The sequence below is a fragment of the Lissotriton vulgaris genome, chromosome 1_1 (assembly GCF_964263255.1).
Source record: "Lissotriton vulgaris chromosome 1_1, aLisVul1.2, whole genome shotgun sequence".
NCBI lineage: Eukaryota > Metazoa > Chordata > Amphibia > Caudata > Salamandridae > Lissotriton > Lissotriton vulgaris.
The window spans coordinates 58,970,282-58,998,115 of NC_141685.1; the positions used below are offsets into that span (position 1 = coordinate 58,970,282).

Consider the following 27,834-nt stretch of genomic DNA (forward strand, 5'->3'; position numbering starts at 1 on the left):
CCGGTAGCACGCTGGGTCGTTGCGGTCCCCTTTCTTGAAAATTGGCAAGAGTGTAGACGTTGACCATGATGTTAGGAGACCGACCTCAACGACTGCGGACATTACCCGAGTTATTATTAGCGACCAATAGTCACTGTTGTGTAGGAACAGGTCCATGGGTACACCGTCTGGGCCAGGAGCCTTGCCAGTTTTGGATGCTGCAATTGCTTTTCTAACCTCGGTTACAGTGAAGCGTAGATTAATGGGTAAATTGTTAGGGCAAGGGTGGGTCTCTGCTTCAGCCTCGTGATCTTGTTGGGACGTGGCAGGTGGTGGATCGAAAATTTTCGAAAAGTGGTGAACCCATTCGCATTCAGTTACTGCTACGTCGAGTGGGTTCGGATCGTTATCTTTGTCAAAGAAGGGTGATCTAATGGTCTGCCAAAAAGTTGTACTGTCCTTTTTTAGTGCGCTCTCATGCAGTTGGCACCAAAGATCTCTCTTTATCTGGGACCTGCGATTTTTCCTGGCTTCGTTGTATGCTTTCCTCCGGGATGAGATTAGTTGAACGTCTCTTGTCTCCTTACGGAGGGCTTCTTTTAGCAGCGAGAGGGCCTTTCTGCAGTCTGAATTAAACCATCTTTTGGTTTGAGATAATGGTTTGTTTGACCTTTGCTTGAGTAACTCATCTCTTATTATCCCTTGGATGTTAAGGAAGGAAGTAACGATTAATTCAGGCGAAGCCTCTGCGGAGAGACAGTCCCTTAGCCAGGGATATGCTTTTTCAAATATTCTTTGTGAGGTCACCTCAGGATCAACTTTGGCCCATTTGATTGCGAACCCATTTCTTTTCCCCAGTGATATTGTTTGTTGGTCAAGAGGACTGATTTTCGTTATGGGAGGACCTGGTTTCTCCATAGTGATCTCCACACTTATGGGATAGTGATCGCTGACCGGGCAGGACCCTACTTTGTGATTACTTAACGAGTTCTTACTAGTGATGGAGGCTAAGATAAAATCAATAGTGGATGTGCTACCACGCCCGTGGAAAGTGGGTCGAAATTCCTGGGCTGGGTGCACTAGCTCGTTTACAAAGTCAAGGTCCAGAGTGAATACTATTTCGTTCAGCTTGTTTCCACTTTGGGTATGCACGAAGTGGGGAATCGGATTGCCAGTTTCGGATTGTAGGCCACAGGTCCCGCTTTTGTGATTTGGGCATATGTGGTGGTTAAAGTCACCACCCCAAATATATTTTATTGGCTTGCTCAGTTTCGGGTTTTGAAGTGGTGATATGTGGGCTACCATTTCGTCCAAGTTTGTACAGCAATCCTGTGTGCCTATGTTGTTGTAATAATTTATGAGTATGTAGACACTCTTTGTTGCAGTGTTATGAGGCGTGATCTGAATGACTTGAAAGGTTGGTGTTTCTTTCGTGATTTTTACCTTTACTGCCAAGGTGTTGGAAATATAGGTCAGGAGGCCGCCTTTTGGTCTCCCCATTGTGCTTGGCGTTGCTCGCGTGAAAAAAGTTTTGTATCCCGTAAGATGGAGGGGGGATAGAAGCCAAGTCTCTTGTAAGCACAGGATTTGGAAGCTTTGTGCAATTTCCAACCATTGAGGGCATGTTATTTTGCCCGTCAGGCCAGCAACGTTCCAGAAAACTATGCCTATGGACGAGGCCTTGTTTACTGTTGGGGTTATACCTGCTGTTTTGCTATTGGTCAAGATGTCAGTGGTTGAGATTTGTACTGTGGATGGTCCTGTGTGCTCGGCCAGATTTATTGGAGCCGGAAGGATAGGTGGATTGTTACGTTGGATCATTCGGATCTCTGATACTTCCGGCTGTTTGAGAGGAAATATCTGATATGTATCAGGAGCTATCTGGTGTGTGTCAGGAGCTGGAAGGAGTAAGGCGTCAGCTGAATGTGGGGCGGCAGCTATGGGTTGTTCACGGTTAGTGGTGAGTGGTCAATCGATCATATCGAGACACTCGTAGCGGTTTCGGGTCGGAAAACCCTGCCACCCCTCATATGTTGGGTAAGATCTGTCCTGCCAGTATGGAATTTGGCTATCGACATACCTTTCTCTTGGCCCCCCCCTGTCAAGATATTCAGACTGGAAATCCCTCCTAATCCATGGTGTTTGACGCCATGGGTCCTGGTTCCGTGTGCCTTTGGGAAGATGATGCCATTCCCATGGTGGGGGATTGTGTTGATGTTTCGTAGGGGGATAAAAGAAGGAAAGGTGACGAGTGTCTATTCCCCCTTTTTTCTCTAGTTGTGGCCAGGCACATATGTAGTCAACCGTTGCGGGATCTTTGCAAGTTACAATAATGCAGTCACCGCGTGTTGTTTTCCTGGTTTTACCTATCCAGGTTACTCGGCGTGCTGACATAATTCCTCCTGATAGGTGTGACTCAAGGGGTCTATTTGTGCTAAGCCACTGCATGGCCTTGTTTTTAAGCGACCAAGCAGTTTCTGGGATGTCATCTACCAGCTCGGGTACTCCTGTTAAGACTATTGTGTATGGAGTAGCTTCGGGGGGCAAATGGGCAGGGCGTCTCACTACTGGGTATTTTTTCTGGGCTGTTTCCGTTACATTCTTAGGTGTTTTTTGAGGGGGTGGGGAATTCATAGGCTGGGAATCTGGTTTTTCCTGGGGGACCCTACTATGGTCTAACGATTGTGCTGAACATGGGGTTTGTGCTGTAATCTTCCCTTTATTATCTGCCTGCTGCGCTTTTTGTGTTGTCTTCTGTTGCAGTGGTTTATCCTGCTGGGGATGAGGTATGTTTTCTATTGGGTTTGGTGTTACAGAGGGTAACTTGGGATTCTTTTGTATTGTTCCTGTTGTGTTTATAGGATTGGGTGCTTTCTGAATAGGTTTTTGGGTTTGCTTTTTTGGTGGGTGTGTGGTGTTTCGCTGGCCCTTTACATCTATCCTTGTATTTGTATCCAGAAGAGTAGCTGATATTATTGTTAGTTGGGCCTCGAGGTTTCTTATGCTCAACTGGATGGGTTTAAGGTACTGATAGAGTAAGTCTTTTGTAGTAGTTAGCACTTGGGATGTAATTCTACACGTCTTACATTGCTCGGCTGCATTGCTGTTGCTGGATATTGGCTTGTGCGGGAGGGTACAGTCGGGAATGTGCAATATGCTATTGGAGCTTGTGGAGGTTAAATTGGTCGCGGGTGCACTTTGTGTTTCACCTCTGATTTGAGGTCGAATTTCCGAAGTTTCCTTTTCTTTCTCACCATATTGTGATAGTGTGTTGGAAATTTGGGTGCCTTCTTGCGTGTGGCAACCAACTAAATCTGGGGTTGCTTCCAAATCGTCTGTTGTCAGTGAGAGATCTGACTCCGAGTGGGTAACTGACAAATCTACAACGGATGGTACGGTGTTGAGTTCAGTAGTTGGAAGGAGAACTAAGAGAGAGCTGTTTTGAGGGGTTGGGTTAATTGGGGATGCAGCGTTCGCTATGGCACCGAGAGATGAGCGTTTGGCTTTTGCGCTCATGAGATCCATGGAGACTCTCTTTTCCATCAAGGCTATGCTTTGATCTATTGTCTCGTGTACCCGCGATATGAATAAGTCGATGGGGCCTGTTACCTGAGCTACCTCCTGCGCATGCTTGGATTTCGGTTTGGGCTTGGTGGTGCTTCTGGTTTTTGCCGGCATGTTGTTGTTTGTTGCCAGGTCGTTGATGTAAGAGAGGAGGCCCGGTCCGGTCTCTATCGGGCACTAACGGGCAACAACGGGCCCGCCCTTGGCCCGGGCTTCGCCCCGGGCTGCGTCCCGCGCGCGTCCCGCACAGCGAGTGCCGCGAGAAGTTATTGCGCTTCACTGGGGGCGGGGCACTGGAAGGGGGCGCGGCTCTCCCAGGAAGAGGACCAGCTGAAGGTGGTGAATGCTGGTCCTCGCAGTCCTGGGGCCGGCGCCTCGTCCTCCTCTGCGGCCCCCTTCTCCCAGTCGCGCTGCGGGCTTCTGAGGATGTGAAACGCTACTCCTGTAGCAAGAAACTGGAGCTGGATAAAGCAGTGAGTCCTTAGCAGTCGGGCTGATTCCACGAGTGGCACCCGCGCAGCGGGTGCCGCGAGAAGTTATTGCGCTTCACTGGGGGCGGGGCACTGGAAGGGGGCGCGGCTCTCCCAGGAAGAGGACCAGCTGAAGGTGGTGAATGCTGGTCCTCGCAGTCCTGGGGCCGGCGCCTCGTCCTCCTCTGCGGCCCCCTTCTCCCAGTCGCGCTGCGGGCTTCTGAGGATGTGAAACGCTACTCCTGTAGCAAGAAACTGGAGCTGGATAAAGCAGTGAGTCCTTAGCAGTCGGGCTGATTCCACGAGTGGCACCCGCGCAGCGGGTGCCGCGAGAAGTTATTGCGCTTCACTGGGGGCGGGGCACTGGAAGGGGGCGCGGCTCTCCCAGGAAGAGGACCAGCTGAAGGTGGTGAATGCTGGTCCTCGCAGTCCTGGGGCCGGCGCCTCGTCCTCCTCTGCGGCCCCCTTCTCCCAGTCGCGCTGCGGGCTTCTGAGGATGTGAAACGCTACTCCTGTAGCAAGAAACTGGAGCTGGATAAAGCAGTGAGTCCTTAGCAGTCGGGCTGATTCCACGAGTGGCACCCGCGTAGCGGGTGCCGCGAGAAGTTATTGCGCTTCACTGGGGGCGGGGCACTGGAAGGGGGCGCGGCTCTCCCAGGAAGAGGACCAGCTGAAGGTGGTGAATGCTGGTCCTCGCAGTCCTGGGGCCGGCGCCTCGTCCTCCTCTGCGGCCCCCTTCTCCCAGTCGCGCTGCGGGCTTCTGAGGATGTGAAACGCTACTCCTGTAGCAAGAAACTGGAGCTGGATAAAGCAGTGAGTCCTTAGCAGTCGGGCTGATTCCACGAGTGGCACCCGCGCAGCGGGTGCCGCGAGAAGTTATTGCGCTTCACTGGGGGCGGGGCACTGGAAGGGGGCGCGGCTCTCCCAGGAAGAGGACCAGCTGAAGGTGGTGAATGCTGGTCCTCGCAGTCCTGGGGCCGGCGCCTCGTCCTCCTCTGCGGCCCCCTTCTCCCAGTCGCGCTGCGGGCTTCTGAGGATGTGAAACGCTACTCCTGTAGCAAGAAACTGGAGCTGGATAAAGCAGTGAGTCCTTAGCAGTCGGGCTGATTCCACGAGTGGCACCCGCGCAGCGGGTGCCGCGAGAAGTTATTGCGCTTCACTGGGGGCGGGGCACTGGAAGGGGGCGCGGCTCTCCCAGGAAGAGGACCAGCTGAAGGTGGTGAATGCTGGTCCTCGCAGTCCTGGGGCCGGCGCCTCGTCCTCCTCTGCGGCCCCCTTCTCCCAGTCGCGCTGCGGGCTTCTGAGGATGTGAAACGCTACTCCTGTAGCAAGAAACTGGAGCTGGATAAAGCAGTGAGTCCTTAGCAGTCGGGCTGATTCCACGAGAAGATCAATCAAGTTATCATGTTTGACGGTGTCAAACACTGAGGAGAGATGCAGGAGAAAAATGTAGGCAGCTTTCATTTCGGTCAAGAAATCTGAGTGTCATCAGTAATATGTGTCAGGACAGATTCGGTACTGTGACCCGCTTGGAAACCTGATTGGAATTGATCAAGGAGTTGAAACTGATCAATGTGATTACACAGTTGTGTGTGAACGTATTTCTCAAGTAGTTTGGCTAGGGTCATGATATTGGAAATGGGCCTAAAGTTGTTAGGATCATGTAAGTCTGCATTTGGCTTTCTAGGTATGGAGGTCACTTGGCCAGTCTTGAGGCAATCTGGAATCCTGCTTTGAAGGAGAGATTCATGGACAATCTTGGACCATAGTGGGATTATGGAAGGTATAAGATTTTTGAAGAGCTTGGCGGGCATTTGCCCAAGGCTTTTTAAGAAGACGCGCAAGGGTTTTGCCGACCTCGTCACCCTCCCCGTATTGGCGAGCGCGCTCCTCCCGATCTAGGAAATGCGTTTCTCTGTGTTTAGCATCCTCAAATTCCGCTATCTTAGCCTTGATCTGCCCAAGGGTCGTGAGCTGATTGGACTTGAAGAATTCTAATACAAGCGAGTGAATCTTTCTCTAGCCACTGCAGATCATTCTTCAGTGAACGTAGAACACCAATTTGTTTAGCAATACACTTGCCCCTAATGACTGCTGTAAACTCCTCTCGTAGAGTGGACGAGGTGTCTGCAGAGCTGAGTTTGGTGGTAAAAGTATGGCTGATCCAATGTCCTCTCGCAACACCTGGTCCCAGAGGGCACCAGCTGGAAGTCTCCAGCTGAAGGCTCTATTCGGCGCGTCTGTTAAAATAAATTCTAATAGTACTGGAGCGTTATCCGATAGGGTTCAGGCAAGATGGGCACAGTGTCTAACCCAAGTGTCCACGTCACAGGATATGAATTGGTAGTCAATTTTAGAACACGAGGGGCCCGCAGAGGAAATGCAACTCTCCTCTCGGCTGGATTGGTGTTGGCAGTGCCAGACATCTATCAGATCCTGGTCTTCCATAAGGGCCTGCAGTTGCGCCGCAGCTCAGGCGTGACGCCGTCGAGAACCATTTGACCTGTCCTAATTGGAGTTGAGAACCATGTTAAAATCACCTCCCCATAGCACTGCCCCGGGGCCTAGGGAGTCCGCCAACCGCCGCATCTCGCTAAAAAACTGGGGCTCCTCGGTGTTGGGGCCGTATATTGATATGAGTCTCACTGGGCGACCTTCAAGAACCCCCTCCACTATCACATACCGACCCTGGTGATCGCATATTGCAGTGCGCGTATGCAAAGGGAAGCCCTTTCTGAGAACTATGGCTGTGCCCCTGGCGTAGTTGAAGTATCCCGCTATGAACTTTTCACCCATCCTTCCCACTCGTAGGCGTGAACATGAGGCTCCTATCAGATTCAGCTGTTGTAAAAAGCAGAGTCTGCTCCATATCAATTAAGAAATGCTGCCACTAACTGCATCTTTCTACCGCAGTTCAGGCCCTTCACATTCCAGGTTACAGCTTTTACCGTGCGTGTCTTGTCAGCAGTTGCAGTCATCTCTGCATTATCATGCATCCACGCGCGCCAAGAGGGAGAGCAGAACCCAGCAGCTTCGGACTCGTGATATAGAGAGGAAGGCAAAAGAAGAAGGGAGAGAAAACGCAAATAGAGACAAGCAACCGGTGAGAGTTGAGCGAGATGCAAGCTACGCCTCCCCCAACTTTGTGAGGGCTGTACAATGTGATTAGGTTATATTCAGGGGGAACTAGAATGTCCAAAATTGGTGAGGAGGATACATTAGGCCAAGTTTGTGGTAGGATGTCAAGTCAAGTCAAGTGATTTATATAGCGCGCTACATACCCAGAGGGTCTCAAGGCGCTTGAAGAAGGGTGGGGAATTACTTGTCGAATATCCAGGTTTTAAGTTGCTTTCTGAATGTTAGGTGGTTCTGAGTGAGGCGAAAGTGAGTGGGAAGTGAGTTCCAGGTTTTAGCTGCCAGGTAGGAGAAGGATCTGCCTCCCATGGTGGTTTTGTTGATTCGAGGTACAGTTGCAAGGGCTTGGTTGGAGGATCGTAGCTGGCGGGAGGGGGTGTAGAAGGAAAGTCGTGAGTTGAGGCATTCGGGTCCAAGTTCGTAAAGTGCTTTGTGTGCGTGGGTTAGGAGGCGGAAAGTAATCCTCTTGTTAACGGGGAGCCAGTGGAGGTTTTTCAAGTGGCCAGAGATGTGGTCTTTACGCGGGATGTATAGTATGAGTCTGGCTGAAGCGTTCTGGATGCGTTGGAGTTTTTTCTGGAGTTTTGCGGTGGTACCGGCGTATAGGGTGTTTCTGTAGTCCAGGCGGCTCGTGACCAGTGCGTGGGTGACCGTTTTTCTAGTTTCGGTGGCGATCCAGCGAAATGTTTTTTTGAGCATGCAAAGAATATTGAAGCAAGATGATGAGACGGCGTTGACTTGTCTGTTCATAGAGAGTGAGGAGTCCAGGATGACACCTAAGTTCCGTGCGTGGTTCGTCGGGATGGGTGCTTTTCCAAGGGCCTCAGGCCACCAAGAGTCATCCCAGGCGGAGGGGGAGGAACCTAGGATGAGGACTTCTGTTTTGTCTGAGTTCAGTTTTAGACGGCTGTGCTTCATCCACTCGGCTACTTCTTTCATTCCTTCATGTAGGTTGGTTTTGGCGGTGTTAGGGTCTTTGGTGAGTGATAGTATCAGTTGAGTGTCATCAGCGTAGGAGATGATGTTGAGGTTGTGTTGGCGTGCGATGGCCGCGAGGGGGCTCATGTATACGTTGAAGAGGGTGGGGCTGAGTGAAGATCCTTGTGGCACGCCGCAGATGACTTCGGTGGCTTCTGAATTGTATGGTGGAAGGCGGACTCTCTGAGTTCTTCCGGCAAGGAACGAGGTGATCCATTCCAGTGATTTTCCTTGGATTCCGATGTTTCTGAGGCGTTGTATTAAGGTGCTATGACAAACTGTGTCAAAGGCTGCGGAGAGGTCGAGGAGGATGAGGGCGACTGTGTCTCCATTGTCCAGTAGAGTTCGAATGTCGTCTGTTGCTGCGATGAGTGCGGTCTCAGTGCTGTGTTTGGCTCGGAATCCGGACTGTGAGGAGTCGAGGGATTTGTTGGTTTCGAGGAAGCCGGCGAGCTGGTTGTTGACAGCTTTCTCGATGACTTTGGCCGGGAATGGAAGGAGCGAGATGGGGCGGTAGTTTTTGAGTTCGGTGGGGTCAGCTGTGGGTTTTTTCAGAAGGGCGCTGAGTTTGGCGTGTTTCCAGCTTTCCGGGAAGGTGGCGGAGTTGAGGGAGCAGTTGATGACGTCTCTGAGGTGCGGTGCTATGATGGAGTCTGCTTTGTTGAAGATGTGGTGAGGGCATGGGTCTGTGGGGGATCCTGAGTGGATAGAGTTCATCAGGCGGATGGTGTCCTCAGTGGAGATTGGGTTCCAGTCATTGAGGATATTCAAGGGAGGTGGAGGTCCTGCGGAGGGTTGGGTGGGTTGGTCTTCGGGTCGGTTGTCGAAGCTGTTGTGGATGTCTGCGATCTTGTTGTGGAAGAATGAAGCTAGGGAGTTGCAGAGGGCTTGAGAGGGGGTGATGTCGTTGGAGTTGGCTGAGGGGTTGGTAAATTCCTTGACGATGTTGAATAATTCCTTGCTGTTGTGGGCGTTGTTATCTAGTCGGTCCTTGAGAGTGGCTTTCTTGGCAGTCCGAATCAGTTGGTGGTGTATACGGGTGGCGTTTTTGAAGGCGTCCTTGGTGCTGGTGTTTGGGTCTTTTTTCCAAGCTTTCTCAAGAGAGCGACAGAGTTTCTTAGATTTCTTAAGATCATCGTTGAACCAGGAGGCCTTTTTGCTGCCTAGTTTGATTTGACGTTTTTTCAACGTTGCTAGGATGTCGGCGCTGTTGGATAGCCATTGGGTGAGGTTAATGGCTGCTTGGTCGGGGTTTGAGGAGTGGGCAGGGGGGTTTTGAAGAAGCGATGAGGCGATCTGGTCGATGGTGATTTTGTTCCAGTTTCTTCGCAGAGTGGGTTGAGGATGGTTGTGGGTTGTGGTCTTATTGTAGGTAAAGTGAACGCAGCTGTGGTCCGTCCAAGGGAGAGCTGTGGTGTGGCTGAAGGAGACATGTTTGCTGGAGGTGAAGATAGGGTTGAGTGTGTGACCTGCAGTGTGGGTGGGGGTAGTGACAAGTTGTTTGAGTCCGAGGTTGGCGAGATTGTCCAGAAGGGTGGTGGCGTTGCGGTCGTTGTTCTTTTCCAGGTGAAAGTTGAGGTCTCCCAAAAGAATGTAATCCTCGGAGGGGAGGGCGTGTGGGGTGATAAAGTCCGTGATGTCTTCACTGAATTGTGCACGGGGTCCTGGTGGCCTGTAGAGGAGGGTGCCTCTGAGTGTGGTCTTGGGGTCGATGTGGATCTGGAAGTGAAGGTGTTCTGTGTTAGCGAGATTGACGTCAGAGCTGGTTGAGATGCGGATGGATTTCTTATGGACGATAGCGATGCCTCCTCCTGTTTGGTCGGTGCGGTCCTTACGGATGATCTTGTAGCCTTCCAGATCTTGCAAGAATAAGAGGTCGGCTGTATTCGCAGCATGCCTAACCTCTGACCTGCAATTCAAAAGCATTGACTTGAGGTGGGATTTGGTAACATCAGTTTCTTGGAGAGATATGGAGACTGGTGGTAAATTATCAAGGCTTAAAGTATTGAATGTAATGTATTCCGCATTTATAGAGCGCACTGTGACCCTACGGTATCCTGGCGCTTGAACACGTGAGATCAATTAACCTTGAGTGTAATAGCGAGTACAGGGTCAAAAAGGATAAGAAAGTCACAGCCACATACTTACGTCCTAGGAAAGAGCCAGGTCTTTAACTTCTTTCTGAACGGCAGCAGATTATCTATCTGTCTAAGTTCGGCTGGGAGTTTGTTCCAAGCCGAAGCTGCTACAATACTAAAAGCTCTTCCTCCATATCTAACTCTTCTAAACCTGGATACTCTCACCAGTTTAGCTGAGGAGGAGCGAAGGTTACGTGGGGGGGGACATACCATTCAAACCTGCTCTGTAACGGCTTGGGCCCAATGCCATACAGAGCCTTAGAGACTATGCACATTGACTTGAACTGTACCCTCTGCATAACTGAGAGCCAGTGGAGCTCGGCCAAGGCCTGAGACGCTGAAGACTGGCATGGTCTCATTAGTGCAAACTTGGCCGCCATCAACTGTATTCTCTTGAGTCTCCCTATCAGATATTTAGGAGACTCCAACGACAATGTTCTGAGATTGACACTGGATTCTCTAAATGAGTTGGAGGAAATAGTCTGGATCTTGGATGGTGGGAGAGAAGGTTTATTATGGGCGGTATTGTAATGAAGTAGAAAGGAGTGAATGTCAGCATCAGACACAGGGTCAGTGATTCTATGTGGCCTGGCGTGATGGTCAATGAGGCCTAGATTTCCAGGTAAAATGTGTCTCGTTTTCCAAGATGAGTCTTGACTTTGGCAGAGTTTAGCCGTACTGGGGAGGCATGATCGATTATTCTTGAAGGGCATGTAGAGATTCCAGCGCTCCTCCATCATTGAAGAAAAGCGCAGTAGGTTCAGAAGACCCTGCTTGATGTCTTTCAGTTCAACCTCAAGGGGGGGTGCGGGGGTATAAGGAGTGGTTAGTTGGTCTGGTGATAGGAAGTGAGTGAAGTCTCCTCGTAAAAGGAACAGTGGTAGGTAATGTAGGTTCCACATAGTCCCGGATGAAAGTATAAGTGGAGGTTTATTGGAGGTTGGGGGCTGGTGGTTGGTGGCATGGAGGGGGTATGAAGAGTAGAGGGAAGTGGTGTTCTACAGTTTTCCTCCATGTGTCTTTTGTGCTATAGGGGAGTTGAGTGCCAGGTGTTGGGAAGCACAGTGGGTGAGTGGGGTGCTCCTTGAGGTAGGAGTGATGAGAGGAGGGGAGTTTAGTAGGCTTAGTTATCTAGAGTGCTGTTATTTATTGTTATGGGGGTGAGCATTGGGTGATGATATGTGAGTAGCAGGAGAAGGCCAGTTCCCTCCATAGGTGAAAGGGTGGTCCTCGATGGGCTTCTTGTGTTGAGGGGCAGTAAAGACCCAATGGTTAGGGGGTCTGGTGGATGGGTTGGGTTCCACCTTGGGCAAGGATGGGGAGGAAGAAGGGTAACGATTGGAACTCAGGACCCCTAAATTGCTAATGATGGAAGTTTAACCTGGGTGAGGATTAGGAGCCAGTTTTGCAGTGAGCTCAACCACATTTAGTTCTGCCTGCAGTAGTCGCTCCCTCACCTTATGGCGATCCAAATATTACTATCAATGAATATGGAATCCATTTATTCTTCTAGTGTCTGTTTCAGTTGGGTAATAGCCATCGGTATCTGGGGAGTGGACATTTCATCCGCCCGTGGAAATAGGCCTTGTCTGCTCTGCGAGTTCCATGCAGGGCCTCCTCCCACCTCTGTATATCTGTACATTTTTTGTTATTGGCCTGTTCTAGAAGATCTATCTCGGCTCATAACTACACAGAATAGTTATTGCCACAGGGGCCTACCCCCCTCCTTCAAATTCTATGTCTCAGCAGGTGCTCTGCTATCCCCTGGGTACCCTCTCAAAACAGCGGCCCAGCCCACTGCAGGTCAGACTGTCTTCTTCAGGTCTGTCTGCCACTTATTACCTCCAGAACAAGAACATGAAGCAGAACCAGGCAATGTCCCCCGAGGTATGAGCAAGGACCTAGCCCTCAAGCCTCCCTCTCATCCACTTCCGCCCACGTCTCAATGGTTAGTAGCTGGAAGATCCCTTCTCAGCAACCTCTTATCAGTTGGGAGCTCAGGGTTACCGGGTCGCAGTCCCAACTATATGATCACGTCAATGGGGAGGGAGGAGGGGTTGCACAGGTGGCACCTGTATGTCAACTTGTATGCACTTCACAAGCCCGGCCCTCTATGCCTTCTCAGGCAGGCCTCCTGCAACTGTATACGCTCTCTGCATCAGCAGTCCGCAACTCAGGAAGGGCAAGGGCAGTTACCGCCTGGGGACTGTGCTGACCTCATCTCCATTATCTAGCCACTGTCCTTGTGGCAACCATCCTCAGGCTTCTAGGCTCCAACCAGCATTGCGTGCCCCAGCGATCAGTTTATTTCTAGGAAGCCATTCAACCCCAGTGTGCCCGGCTGTGCCAGTACATCTCAGCCAAGCCTCTGCAGGCATCTATGCGCTTCCCATCATGGTTTCGTGGGGCTCGGAAAGTGGAGTCTGCGGCCCCCTTGGTCCGCCAAGCTCAATTTACAATTGTTGTGCTGCCACTGTATGGCACTCACCTTGGCATCTGTGCGCTCGATCATGGTAGGAAGTCAGTCCGAGCCCGCTCTACCACCTGGATGGCTCTATGCGTGGGACCTCCTCTAGGGGTCTGACCTCTAACTCCTTGGGAGAGTACTGGATTCTGTAGGATTAGGCTGGGTGCCCGGCAGCGCAATCGTTCAAGGCTTTCATTCAGCCATCTTCCTGTGTCTGCCTTTCACAAGATTATGCACGTTTCAAATGTAGTTTATTCATTTTGATATCATTCGACATGGCAAAACAATTTGTTTTTAATTCTTTAACGGTCTATACAAAATGTAAATAGATTTATCATTTTATGTTACTGATATGAGTGAGTGCACACTTATTGTTAATATATCAATCTGCTTTATTTTATGTTGGTCTCATTTATCCTTGCCTCAAAACCATACCAACTCTATCCCATCGGAAAAGTACATGCATTACTTCCAGAATGCTGCCATTCACTGTTAAATATTTTCGTTAAAATTAGTTTACACTTTGAAAGATATTTCACTTTAATTTTAATTTTTTTTTGTTATACTGCAGGTGGCTCCAAGTGTGGACAGGAACAAAACTTAAGGATTCTGTCATTTGCAGCAAATAGACTACAAAGAGAGAGATGTTCCAGAGATTTTAGAAGAAACCAATTTCTAAAAGCTGGATTTGGCTAGGAAGAAACGACAATACAGAGCAGAGTCGCTGACTGATTGTAAATGCAGTTTCTGGATTCTCTCTAATTTCTTATGTCAATGAACCCTTAAGTTGGGGGCAGCAAGGACACACATGATCGAGGAGATGGAGGGTTTTTTGACTGTCAAGCAAGAGCCAGAACAGCAGCACAATTTGAATCAAAAAACAGTGTACATTATTTATAAGACTGTGCAGATTGCAGAAGTAGTGTACCCATGCACTTCACAAGAGACTTGTAATTTGAACAGGACAGTACAGAAAAAGAGGTGCACAGTAGAGATACCTTATCAATGTTCCGAATGTGAGAAAACCTTTACTCAACAATCCTACTTGACTCGATATATGAAATCGCACTCTGAACAAAAGCCTTATCAGTGCTCTGATTGTGAGAAAAGATTTAGTCAAAAGCACTATCTGACACGACATGAAAGAACACATTTGGGACAAAAAATATATCAGTGCACTGAATGTCGAAAAAGTTTCAGCAAAAAAGCGAGTTTAATTCAGCATGAAGGTGCACATGCAGGAGAAAAACGGCATTTGTGTTCTGAATGTGGTAAAACATACCGTCATAAAATCAGTCTCACATTACATGAAAGATCACACTTAGGACATAAACCATATCAGTGCACTGAATGCCAGAAAAGCTTCCACGATAAAAGTACTCTTGCTAAGCATGAAAAAATTCACACTGGAGAAAAGCCATATCAGTGCAATGAATGTGAAAAATGTTTTACTAAGAGATGTAGTCTAACTCAGCATGAAAAGACACACACCGGAGAAAAACCCTATATGTGCACAGAATGTGAAAAAAGCTTCAGTCAGAAAATCCATCTTGTACATCATGAGAGAACCCACACAGGAGAAAAGCCCCATCAGTGTGAAGAATGTCAAAAAAGCTTCAGTCAGAAAATTCATCTGACCCAGCATGAGAGAACTCACACAGGGGAAAAACCCTACTGGTGCAGTGAATGTCAGAAAGGATTCAACCACAAAATTAGCCTGACTCACCATGAGAGAACGCACGCTAGGCACGCCTCTGCTCAGGAATGATGTTCATTCACATAATTCCATGTAAACTAAAAGAAAGTACAACATATGGACATTAACCTGAACTGAATCCCTACAAATGCAGTGAATATTATGCAAGCTCTAATTCTGAAATCCATCTTACTGATGAGATAGCATGGAATTGCCCAAAAAAAGTTAGCAGTGCGCTGCAAAACCATGCGGCTAGTGATAACAGTGTTTGAATGTATGAATAACTCAGTCTGCCTAGGCGTATGAGGGAGAAAATATCCGGTTTGCATGAGAAATAATATCTTTGAAAAGCTAAAGTGAGAATGGTAATCTGACTTAATGGGTGAGTGCAAATCTAGCTTAGTTGCAAACCTGTTTAAGGTGGAACTTGTAAGGGCTTTTTTTTAATTACAAAATCCCCCAACGCCCCCGCATTCCCGCCAACGCCCCCCATCCCCCCCAACGCCCTCGCATCCCGCCAACGCCCCCGCATCCCCCCAACACCGCTGCATCCCCCCAACGTCCCCGCCTCCCCCCAACGCCCCCGCCTCCCCCCAACGCCCCCGCTTCCCCCAACGCACCCTCATCCCCAACGCACCCGCATCCCCAACGCCCCCGCATTCCTAACGCACTCCAGTCCCAATGCACCCTCACCACACACCCCATTCACCCCATATCACACACCCCCCACCCACACACATCCCACCCCCAACACACTCACACTGTTTTATAAACATTCCCATGCCAAACGTTCAGCAGATTGACATAAAATAAGTTGCAGTAGTAAGAGAGCTGCTCCCTCCTGTGACTTTGCTCATGGAAAAGATCAAGGCGATTACATATATAAAAAAGAAAATTGTGATGAGCAGAAAAGTGGAAGCAGTTAACTGAAATGCTCTTCTCTAAATTCCTACAACAAGCTAATGAATGAAAGCCAACAGGGTAATTTAAATGTGCTGCTATTCAAAAAGCCAAAGAGACTCTAGCCTTGGCACGTTGTCATACTAGTAAAACAAATACTTATTGAAACGTCCTGACTGGTGAACAGTATATTAATGTGGTAAGTTGTGTATGGACTCTAGTGTGGGAATTGTAAAATATGTACCAGAGAACAATGCATGGAGATTTTTTGAAGAGTGTCAAATGTTAGAATATGCCTTTAGGGACAAAAAATGAAAAATCACAAACCATTGTGACCAAGTGTAATCGATTGCGACCAATTGTTGCCCAGTATGTCCTATTAAAACCACTTCAAAGATATTGCCTGTGAAAGTGAAAACACAATCAATTCTACAAATGTTTTTATTTTTGCACAGATGATATTGATAGTATTTGTCAATAGTGTAAAGATTAGTAATGTAGAACATTTCACTGACATATCCTTCCTCATGGAATCTTTTGTTATGACTCCTGCTGTGTGTAAAATGAAAGCCTATTCAGCGACCTAAATCAGAAGAAAACATAAATAGTCTATCTATAAAGACGAAATCACGCAAACATCTGAAATATGGTAATATTGCCCCTGTGCACAAATTAAGAAGTGCAGGTGTTTGAAAAAGCTTCTGCAAAACTGATCCTAATGTTTCATAGTGCAGAATACAAATGGTCCGTCATTTTTCACGATAGATGCAACTTTGCCTCGGGGGTGGGACTGGGGGTGGGGGGGTCATCCAGCACCAACAACCCGAACTGACATCTGTTACCAAAACCCAGTACTGACATTAGACCCCAACATCCAGGACTCACAATAAGTTAACATCTTCCAACAACCAGAGCTGACATCAGTCAACAACATCCAGGACTGACATCAATTATCAGCATTCATCAACTGATCCGTGAGTTAGACTGAGGCCCGGCTGACTGACAGTTGTCGTAGCTTAACTCACTGGAACCTAAGGGCCATATGTAGAAACCATTTTTGCAGTCTGGCCGTTTCTGGCCCCAAAACATACTTTTACATATATACAAAACATACTTTTTACATATATACAAAACATACTTTTACACATGTACAAAACATACTTTTACACATGTACAAAACATACTTTTACATTTGTACAAAACACAAGTTGTGGTTCGGTAGCTCATTTCCGAATTTCAATTTGTCTTTGCGATTCAGTATTTGAAAGCGGCGTGTTTAGGACGTCCCTCCCAAATACTGAATCTGAATGGAATGTATGAATGTTTTGCGACCAAATTACAGTTGCATAATTTTCAACTTTTACTGACTCCTTGAAGGAGGTGTTAACCCATTTGCAATGGGACCCCTTCCCCTTTGAGAATAAAAAAAGAATATATGTTAACAGCAGGGAGTGGTCCTATGGAGACCACTGCCTAATCTAAAAAAAAAAAACAATTAAACTTCAAGGTTTTTCTTTTTTTAAATGCATCCTGTGTTCCTTTAAAGAAAATGGGCTGCATTTAATTAAACAAAAGTTGCTTCATTAATAAGCAATCAGACATGGTGATCTATGATGGCTGCTATTCCCAGCGGGTCTCAAACTGCAACTTACCTCATGAATATTCATGAGGTAGGGAGATTTGCAACAACCTAGGAATCGCTGAATAAAACTGAAAGAATTTCATACATTTGGGATAGCGATTTCCTAACTGTGATTCACAAGAATCGCAATTAGGAAATCGCTTTCCCTAAAATCTGTACATATGGCCCTACGCTGCTTCTTATATCACCTGAACCTGCTGAAATCACTAGAAATACATCAATTTATTTTTTTCTTGAATCCTCAGGTGATTAAGTCCACACATCCATAAATGTTTGCTTTCATTTGTTCAGGCAAAGTGATCTACTGAATCAAGGCAGACAACTTATTGGTTGTCTGCGTTTGCCTGCCCCCAGTCCCTTCTCAAAGCAGTGTTAGCGCTGCAGCCTGCTGAGTATAAGGGGTTAATTACCAGGGCCTGTTCACCCTCAGTTTCAGAACTCTGTAATGTGCCAAAATAAAATTAAAATTAGTCTCTGAGGCAAATTCTTGTCACTCATGTTCAGTTAAAAATAAAATAAAAAACTCCGGAAACACACAAGAGCTGAGACATTCACCGGAAGGCTGTAAAACTCTACATTTGGTAACCAGACAGTATTCCAAACATCTTGGCTTCTGTGGTGTGGCTTGGAGTGACCATCCTATAAATCTTACTCCTCCCACATACTCTGAAAAATGTTACTGATTTTGTATATCACAGACCCTGAACATGGGGATTGTTTCCACTGTAAGAAATATCCCACTCATCACCCTTTACCCTGGTTTTTCTGCATAATGCCAGAAGCTGAGCAGTATACATAAGCTTTCCTGTTTTCAGTTTCTATTTTTGGTAAATTCTGCTGGTGTTTTTTCAGTGTTTTCCAGTGATTTCCATACCTCAAAAAAACTGTGCTTTTCAGTGTTTACTCATTTTCGCGCCATAAAAAACAACCGAAACAGTGTTTTGCCATTGTTTATGGAACGCTTTGCTTTTATGAATGCTTTTTTAATTTTTCTTTAGAAATTGTATACTGCTCTACATTTCAGAAGCTTAATAAAGTCATGAAATACTTTCCATTTTCCTTTGATTCTGCAGCTCAGATTTAACAAGCATTTGCAATGCAATAGATCTTGCATTTATGCAAGTTTAAGCTATTGGCATTGTAAATGACAAAGCCTTTTATTTATGTTTTAAAAACGAAAACATAAATAAAAGGCATCAGTATGATGGGGAGGAAGAGGCAGTGTATTACCATATTAGTTTACAGTTAATGCAGAGATGCATGCAGAACATGTAGATGTTTGTAGGATTTTGAACTGTGTGTAATTCCTCATAGATTGTTAATTCTACAGCAATGCAATGAAAGCGGATGGATTTTCAAAATTCTCGTGGAATTAGCTTTGGCACCTGCTGCCCATTCGTACACCCTCACCAATTTTGTCTACCTCCGCACACCTCTTCGCCCTAAGACTCTAAAGACTCGTTTTAGAGGGTGAGCACACTGAAATCATGGAGGATGGACTAATTTATGTAATGTGCGGAAGGTTGTCAGGTGAGGTCAATGAAATTGATGGGCGTCATTTTGCTCGTTTTGGATGGCGAAGATGAATCCATGAAGGGGGATTCCCTCCAAAAGAGGGTGGGAGTTGCTTAGTATTTTCTACAGTTCAGCATAGAAGTGTAATTCCCACAGAAATGATGCGTCGCAGACTCTGAAAAGCTGCACAGCCACTACACAAATAAAAAACACTTATCCAAGAACATAAACCCTAAAAACGGTCATAGGTAAAACCAATTTTCTCCAAAGAAGCTCCTTTTCACATGCATTCTCCTAAAACAATATTAACCAAAAAGCACTATATGTGTGTGCACAAAACACACTGAATTCTCTTCTTGCCCTTTATAAATAACATTACTCGACGCAATAGTTAGGTTGGCCCTGCAGCAATACATACCTCTTTGTCACCACGTTTCTCTGGAAGCGGCGCTCAACCTGCTGAGGTGCTCAAGAATGCACCCGTTGTTCCTGTGAATTGGTATCAATAGTAAAGCTCTGAACTCTGACCCAGCGAGGTATCTCCCCATTAGTTTTAAAGGAAAGACGCTACAGCCTAGTCCTCTATACCTGGCCTAAGGCTGTGCTCCCCTCGCCTTGTACTTTCTGTCCACGGTACAAGCCACACTCCCTTGCCCACAGGTCACTGTTTACACAGGGTTAGATTGTGGCTCGTGAGACATCTGTATTTTTTCAAGGGGTTTGTGTAAATGTGTATGCCCGGAATGTACACTGCAGGATGATGTCAGATAGCTGTTTATAGTCACCAAGCTGAACAGCCCAGGTATTGTTTCAACCACCGAGCTAGGAACGTGACTATTTATAGTGTACTGTTCACATAATTTAAACAAACACGGCCAAGATCACGCAAGCAAACGGTTTTATAACTTGAGGTCAGCCTGTCAATGGGAGAAGAGAAATCAATTGCACTGAGGAAAAAAATGCTGCGATTACATAGCTGTGGGGAATGTGTTGCATACATAGAGTGCCTCAAACAAATATATGCATATCAAAATCTAACAAAAAGAACAAGGGAAATAGAATTTGCTCTTTTGATTTTAAGAAAAGTTGACAAATAAGGCCATTTTAATGATAGCGAAAAAAATAATAACTTGCCATGACGTTTTAGATTCCAGCAACATCAATACTACCCGTTTACTACTGCATAGCAGCAGCAGGCGCGCAACACCCAATGGGCTCACGGGGCTTCAGCCCCACTAACCCCCCCGTCGTGTGTGTCAGCCGGGGGGGGGGGAGACAGCTTCGCGGGCTGGCAAGCATCAAATTGCAGCCGCACCCGAGTACTTAACAGGTCTTTCAAAGACCATTTACTTGTAAATGAGGCTGATTTACTTTCAAATGAGGTACAGCCACTCCGTCCGTGGTGGAAGAATCAGCCCCCCCCCCCCCCGAAATATTTTCAAGCCCCCCCTCGAAATTTGGCTCTAGTTGCCAGCCTGAGCAGCAGTGCCGGTAGCAGGTAGAATTAAGAAGGAAGGGTCAGTAAACAAAGTTCATTGTTTCCTCGCACAAATCAGACAATCATTGTCAGTGCCTGCAGAACCCTAGAGTTTGGTCTTCATTTCTCCTAAGCACCTACGCATGTGCATCAGTTAACTGGCTGCTCAGATGCACCTTTGGTTGTGGTCTGAGCTGTAAACCATTAAAAACGGAGCACAACTTATTGAAATGTGTAGAAATTGCTTTCGGAGGAGGTTCTCTCATTGTGGTGTACAAGAATAACTTACATCCCTAAAAAAACAAAAAAAGGAAAAACACATTTCGATTCAATAGGAAGTCACAACACTTCTACTTCTTATTTGTAAGGAATTCCTTCTGCCCCTTCTTGCCAAATCTGCGAACTCTGTAAATGGTCTCCAGCTGTTTCTCAATTTTTTTAATAATGTCCACCTCATCGGGAATGTGAACATAGCGGACGTTCCGGCCTCTCACAAACAGGTCATCCAGCTCGGAAACAAGTTCCTTCCGGTCTGTGTAGGTCACCTCCACGAGGCGGATGTTCATAAAGGCGTCCACATTGATGACACTTCCCTTTGCGGTGCTCTCGTCCCATAGATCCACAGTGGTGACAAGCCTGTGAATGCCTTACAGCAGTATTATCAGGCTGTTCTCTGCAATAGTCCGTTCCTTGATGAAGTGAGTGACTTCCATTGTAGGGCAGCAAAGCTCACTCGCCCTGAGCTGGCGGAATCATCCCTGGTGGGGTTTCAAGATCGCTCACCCGTCAGTCTCTCTTCTTCCTCCAAGGAATGAGCTTTCAGCATGGTCGTAAAAATATGCCGATCTGACTAACACTGCAAGATCCCAACTTCTCAGAAAGAACAAATCTGTATCCCGCGCCACCATTATTTATAGGCAGAGTATGTCATTGAACCTCGAATTTGGAGATAATAGCAAACACACAGGACGTTTAAACAAGAAACGTGGTTGCCACCTCTTTCTCAAGTGCCCGTGCCCCGGCGCCCACTCCTTTATTAACATCTTGTTAAGTAAATGGTCTTTTTAAAGACCTGTGAAGTACTCGGGTGTAGTCCTATAAGAGAGACGGCAGACCACAACAGCTCCTCTCCCCCCCCACGTGAGCTAAGCAGGGGGCCTGGTGTAGCACCATATATATGCATGTCATTATTTATTCCCAATCTGGGCAACACAGGATTACATTCTGAGACTGTCTGATTATTCTGTCATGTGCACTGGTCACATTAACTGACTGAGCAGAAATTCCAGATGTCATTTTTTTAAATTGCATGTACTTTTCATTTTCGGTATTTGTTTTAAATGTTTTACCTAGAAGTGAAAGGGTAACAAAATAGCTGTGGAATATTTTGTTGTGTCCTTTTCCGCTTGGATGCTGATGCTGACTTTGCACTGTAAATGTGTCATTTAACAGGTGCTGAGTTTTGCGTCTGATAATGTTTATGAAGCGCTGACTCGACCTAAATGTATTGGAGTGCCACCAGTTACATTGCACACGGCCACACACATTTTTGTGGTTTTTAGGCACGGGGAAATTAACTCATTTGCCTGGAACCACAGTATGTTGAGGGGGCGCCGAGATTCAAACCTGATTTCCTGCTACAAAGAATGAAGCTCTGGCCGTTACACCACACATCCTCTCTCATTCCTGCTGTGGAACGCCGGTTGTGGTTGTTTTCTTCTATTGAGGCTGCTCGTCCTCAGAGGGAATATCTGAATTTCCAAGTGGAATCTCTGCAATTTAGAGAGACCTGCTCCTGCTTTGCCTTCATCGGATCACTTTCTAAAGTGTCTCTGCTTACCACCTGGTGTTGCTCTAGCCCTTGGGCCATTCACTCCTCGGCTCCCCGGGTGCAGAAGCAGTAAAGCAGTGTTTTCCCCTGACACCTCCGTGCCAGGCGACCACAGGCAGGCCAATGCTTGTAATGCTTTGGCGCCATCAATTGGCCAAGTGGCCAACAACTAGGAAAATCAGTGACACTCGGTTTCAAACGAGTCAGCTGATTTTCCTCCGGTAGTGTACTGTCAGTTACAGTCGGTTTAAACCGAATTCCGGACAGCCTAAGTATACATTATCCAGTCTAACACGATGAAGGTTGTTTAATTAGGGTCTCTGCCCCCCATTCTGTGTTATGTAATATGCTCTTCCCTGTGTTCCTCCTTTGTTTTGTAAGCCTTTCTGTTGTAAAGCACAATGTTTTCATTTCAGTCGTTTGAAACAAATAAAGCCTAGAAATTGTACTTTGTCATGACGTGTATAAAACAACCTCCCCTTGAAGGCATCAACATGGAGGGGAACCATTTCCATTGCCCTATATGGAAGGGAGAATTTTTATTTCTATTGTGACACTCATTCTGTCTGCACACAAGAAGATCCCTCATTTGGGGCACCTCATCCAGATATTGTATGATCACATGCATTGGTGGCCTGCTTCCTTCAATGCTGGAGATGTTCTGCCACTGCTTCATTAAGAAATACATTTACTGGGCATCTTTCCGCTGTTTCTTTTGAGGAGAGCTCTTTATGTTTGTCTCCTTCCGCGATCTGATGCCAACCAGAAAGGAAAACTGTATACTTTTGTCTTTAGTGCAAGTCTGCGGGCATGCCATGATGTGGCCGGAGCACTAATTTGCCCTAGGATCAGTTAAGTCACCATTGTTTGTCCCTTTCAGCTAACTTGTAGATGCATAGCCCAGTCATCCTTTTGCTCTACATACCAGCCCCCTCCTAAAATCAAATACTAACATTTTGATGCCATTAAACAAAAGAGTTGCATCTCTGAAAAGCTTGGACGTGTTTTAACTCTTTACAGATTGATTTAGAGTTACTCACCGGTGTACTCTAGCTCTCCTTTTACAAGCTCCTGCTTGGCCCGCTGGCATTTTATGACTAGTCTGGACCCAGAAGAGGGCAGAGTCCCTGCTAGAGTCAAAAGGAGGTTGTTGTCTCACTCCATGTGCCTTGAATCTTTGCCTTCAGGGCTTGACTCTGATTCACAGGATTATTTGACCAGATTCTGTTACACACACTGTTGATTGGATGAAATTGCTTCAAGAAGCTGCGAGATGAAATGTTGCAAGGGTTTTTTAACCAGAGGAGTACAGATGATCACAGAATACCCCCGAAAGGGCTCTAGGTTTGGCAACTCCTGAAACTCTACTGAAGAGGAGAATTATGTTAAAATGGCTTACCAATTTTAGACCAGTGACAACCTGCAAGTTGAGCCATGATCCACCGCCTACTGTGCCAGCTTTGAGCCAAGCCAATAGCTTTGCTTCTTTGCCAATGATCTACCAGGCACCAGCAACAGTTTTGAATGATGGACTCCATCTGTGATGCAGAGGGCCATACTGAATGGTGCTCGTTCACACCCACGTCTTGAACATCAATCAAAGGGGCGTTCAGTCCACAGGGTCAATAGCTGCTTCCACTCCTTTCACGGAGGTGCGGCTACTTTTTTTATCATGTTGTTTGGCACCTTTGAGCTAAACTGCAAGCACCTGTACGCCGCCTGGCTACTCTCTGCCACCCATGCCTAGATTGAATACCCCCTCGTTTGGCCAAATCTTTTCCCCCCCAATCCACAGGACTACAGTTCGACCTGAACAACACTCCCCAGCAGATGTGCAAATGCGCTTTACTCCCGTAAGATGTCTGTAGGTGGTAACCCTGGGTCAGGGGTTGTTTGTATAGACATTTTTAAATTTGGAATCCAAAAATGAGCTCCAAAAGTGTTATTTTTATTCAATAATTATTTTCTCTTGCTAAATTTGAATCTGGCCTGGAATATTACATTCTTTATTTCATGACTGTATTGTTTGTGTTGGAGAAACACCTCCCACTACAAACACCCACCACTCCCAGAGGAAAGAAGAATCATAAGGCTTTTATTGTCATAAATCTCTCCATGTGGCCAGTTCTGTTCATTCTGATTTGACACTAGATAGTCGCCAGATCAATCCTATTGAGGACATTCCTCTCGTTGAGATGCCAGCAACCCAAGAATCCTCAGGAACGCACAACACGGAATATTTCCCACAAGTCACTAGTTCCGTCCTCACAGCCCTAACAACTCCACTCAAAAGGAATACTATTCTCGGAAACCACCTCTCGAGTACTTGCAAATTATAAGTGTGATTATTAGTCGGATGGTAAGTGGATATTACTGGTCAGGTTGTCTAACTCTAGTTCAAATCATTGCAAAGCTCCACATTTCACATCTATCTGTGTGAACCTCACTGTAGTGTGCAAGAGCTTGTCTTGTACAGGCCTAAAGTCAACAACCAGACCGAGGACTACCAGAGACGGACCAGGTACCACAACTTTCATCCTAATTTGAATGATTTTGTCTCTCTAGCACCTTATGCAGGCCCATGTGATATCTGCGCCATTAAAGAAATATTGTATAACTTAGTCATAGGGATCAATTGAAGATAATTAACCATGTTCATTCATTGATTATTACAAAATGTGTATTGTTACAACTGCTACACTTATTGTTATATACACTGATGTATGCCTCACATGCAATTTATAATTACAGTAAATGGGAACTTTGTGCAACAACTCATCTAGGCAGTTAGCAGAAAAAGTTCATTTCTCTTCCTAATTCTAGTCATGATTCCAGCCTCTTTTGGTAAAAACCATACAGCTACATATTCAGCTGCGATTATTTACCAAGATGCGACACCTGGTTATACTTTTTGCAAAGCTGCTATTCCTCTTGTAAATACCTGAGGAACATACTTTTCCCCCACTTACCTGCATCCACAAAATGTCCTTTTTTATAAAGCATACAATTCAGAAACATGTTTAGGTTTTGCTTCACTCTGGGACTTGCACACTTAGCAGCAGGACAAATCTCTTCTCACTTTTCTGATTAGACCTTGCTGTTGGAACTTTCAGGTACAGATGTCATGGGGTGTGTGAATAGATCTACGCTGTCTGAATTTCCACTTATCAGCCACCTGACTTCGTTGGATCTGCTTTCTAAAATGAAATCAGGTTCCCCGATGGACCCCTGCCCTGCCAAGTTTTTAGCTAAAATTGATACGGCCATTAACCCCATCGTGAATCCCATTTTAAATCGCTCTCTTGAGTCAGGGGTAGTGCCGCAAACATGGAAACAGGCTCAGGTGCTACCCCTTCTGAAAAAACAGACTCTCGACCCTAAATGCCATTCTAACTACCGGCCCATCTCCCTGCTTCCGGTCTTGGCAAAGGTAATGGAAAAACACGTTCAAACAGTCCTTTCGGACTTTGTTGAAGTGCATGATGCCCTTCATCAGACGCAGTCAGGTTTCAGGGCCAATTTGAACACTGAAACTGCTCTGTTGGAGGTTTCGGAGGCCATTAAGGAGGTTCTTGACAGGGGAGGGAAAGCCCTGTTGGTGATGTTGGACTTGTCGGTGGCGTTTGACACCGTCTCCCACACCCGTCTCCTTGCTAGACTCTCGGAGATCGGGGTTGAGGGGACGGTGTTTAGCTGGTTCAAATCTTTTCTTTCGGACCGCCAACAGACGGTCTGGGCCCCCCAGTACTCAGCCGTGGTGCCGCCTTAGGAGGTGGGTGTTCCTCAGGGATCCATTCTGAGCCCCACTCTCTTTAATATCTATATGGCCCCTTTGGCGATGCTGGCTGAGTCGTGTGGTGCCCAGATCGTCTCCTACGCTGACGACACCCAGCTCCTCTTCACCTGCGAAAAGAACATCGATTTTGATGGGGAGCGGATCAGGATTTACCTGAACACCGTCTTCGCCTGGTTCCAGCGTAATCAGTTGAAGTGTAACTCCGATAAATCTTTTCTTTGGTTGTTCCCCTGTCCCTGTTTCCTCCAGCCACAGACACTTCGGTGGTGAAAAATCTCAGAATGAAAATGGATAATGGTTTCTCTTTCAAACCTCAGATCATGAGCCTGGTTGGTCAGTGTTTTGGCTTGCTCAAGATGCTGAAGAAATTCCTTCCACTCTTATCTATTTCTCATAGAAGGACAATTGTTCCAGGCGCTGATAGGATCCAGACTGGATTACGCAAATGTGCTTTATCTCGGCCTCCCTGACTATTTTTGTCCCGTTTGCAGGTGGTGCAGAACTCTGCGGCGCGGGCAATTTTTGGTCTTGGCCGTAGATCCCATGCGTCTGGGATCCTACAATATTTCCACTGGCTGCCCATTCGACAGCGTATTGTTTTTAAGACCCTCACAATTGCCTTCAAGGCTCTGCATGGCAAGGGCGCGCGATACCTGATGAATCGGATTGGCTTTCACCATCCAGCCAGAGCACTTCGCTCAGCTTCACTGGCCTTGGCCAGAACACCGGCCATTAAAAAAGCCCGTACCGGCAGTCGTTCGTTTAAATATCTGGCACCCAAGGCCTGGAACGACTTGCCAGTGGCTTTAACCCTTTCGATGCTCATGACGAGCTCAGCTCGTCATGATGCACAGTTGAGCTGTGCTGATGACGAGCTGAGCTCGTCATAAATAAAGTAATAAAGCATTTTCCAGCACAGGGGGGGGAAACGCCTAGCAGCCAAGGTGTTAAGGAGAATCGACAATCTATTATCTTTCAGAAAAGAGCTCAAGACATGGCTCTTCAGCCAGTAATCTCATCTGTGTCTTCCTTTTGTGCTATATGGGTCTGCTAGCACCGGGACACTCTGTCTGAGTAGCTGAGCGCTATAAAAACTCCCCTAATAACATAACATAACAGAGACACTTTCCTTACCTCAGGTTAAGCTTCCAAAGCCAGAACCCTTTGGCTCATAAAATGAAATTAGCTTACGAAGCATGTTAATAATATCCTTCCTGATCCCCAACAAACATACCAAACACTACATCTATTGTTTCTGTCGCTATACATACCATTGGTAAACTTTGTCAGTTGTGTGCTAAGGTAGATTCAGTTGCCGCTATTAAATATCAGATGCAACGACTCACACTGACAGTTTGAACATCTATAATCTTATTGTGGCTCTTTAATTAGTGAAGTAAAAAGCGAACTTGTCACTCCCGCGCTGATGGCAAACACAATTCAGACGTCTCACCCATACTTTCAAGGCACTACATAAGACTGGTCCAGAATAACTCAACAATCCCTTCTTCTTTTACAAACCTTCCAGACACCTCTGCTCATCCAGACTCCTACTTGCACAAATCTCAGGCATAGTGAAAACCAGATTCGGTGGTCGAAATGTCTCGTACATAGATCCTAAAACTTGGAACAAACTGCTGCTACCCATAAAGACCTCCTCCTCAGTTCTTGAATTCTGGAAGAAGCTGAAGAACCGGCTCTTCGAGTAGTCCCACTAGGCCCAAGGGATGCCTAGACTCACAACTACTCCGCGTCGGGCTACCCTGCTGGGTGATAGTGCGCTCTACAAATCTGCATACCATTACAACCTTGCGCCCCTCTTACTCACAAAATGAAGTAATTGAACGCATCAGGACAATCAACAAGAACATTTTATGATAGGTTTTATCTATTATTCTAAATGTCATTAATATTTATTCTAGTAAAATATATTCACCATAGCTTTATTTGATCACTGAAGATATAACAAAATCATGAAAGCAATAAAAACATACATAATATTAAATACATATAATGCATAAAAACATCCAAAGAGAAATGTGGCCATTCAGTCATATTAGCATAAGCAAAATAATGATTATAAAGGTTGAAACCTATTCCACCCCACCGTGATATATATGTTGTTTCAGGTCCTTATTTCATAAAAGAACACTTGTATTCTCTCGGGGCAGTTCCTTTTCCAAGCCAAAGTGAACTGAACAATTCAATCAGTTAAACCACAAAGATGTCCCTGCTTAGTGATGAGT

At 46.4% G+C, this 27,834-nt stretch overlaps 1 protein-coding gene and 1 pseudogene across 1 annotated transcript; one reads left to right on the plus strand and one right to left on the minus strand.

Annotated features, from left to right (window-relative positions):
* Positions 1-13,332: 13,332 nt before the first annotated feature.
* LOC147737253 (uncharacterized) lies at positions 13,333-14,499 on the plus strand. The gene has a single exon (XM_086934555.1). The coding sequence runs from the start codon at positions 13,540-13,542 to the stop codon at positions 14,497-14,499; it is 960 nt and encodes a 319-aa protein (XP_086790681.1). The 5' UTR covers positions 13,333-13,539.
* Positions 14,500-20,311: 5,812 nt separating this feature from the next.
* On the minus strand, positions 20,312-20,674 carry LOC147737254 (U7 snRNA-associated Sm-like protein LSm10; annotated as a pseudogene).
* Between the last annotated feature and the right edge of the window lie 7,160 nt (positions 20,675-27,834).

Excerpts from the sequence above, each read along its gene's own strand:
- LOC147737253 (XM_086934555.1), top strand. The coding sequence starts at position 13,540 with ATGATCGAGGAGATGGAGGGTTTTTTGACTGTCAAGCAAGAGCCAGAA.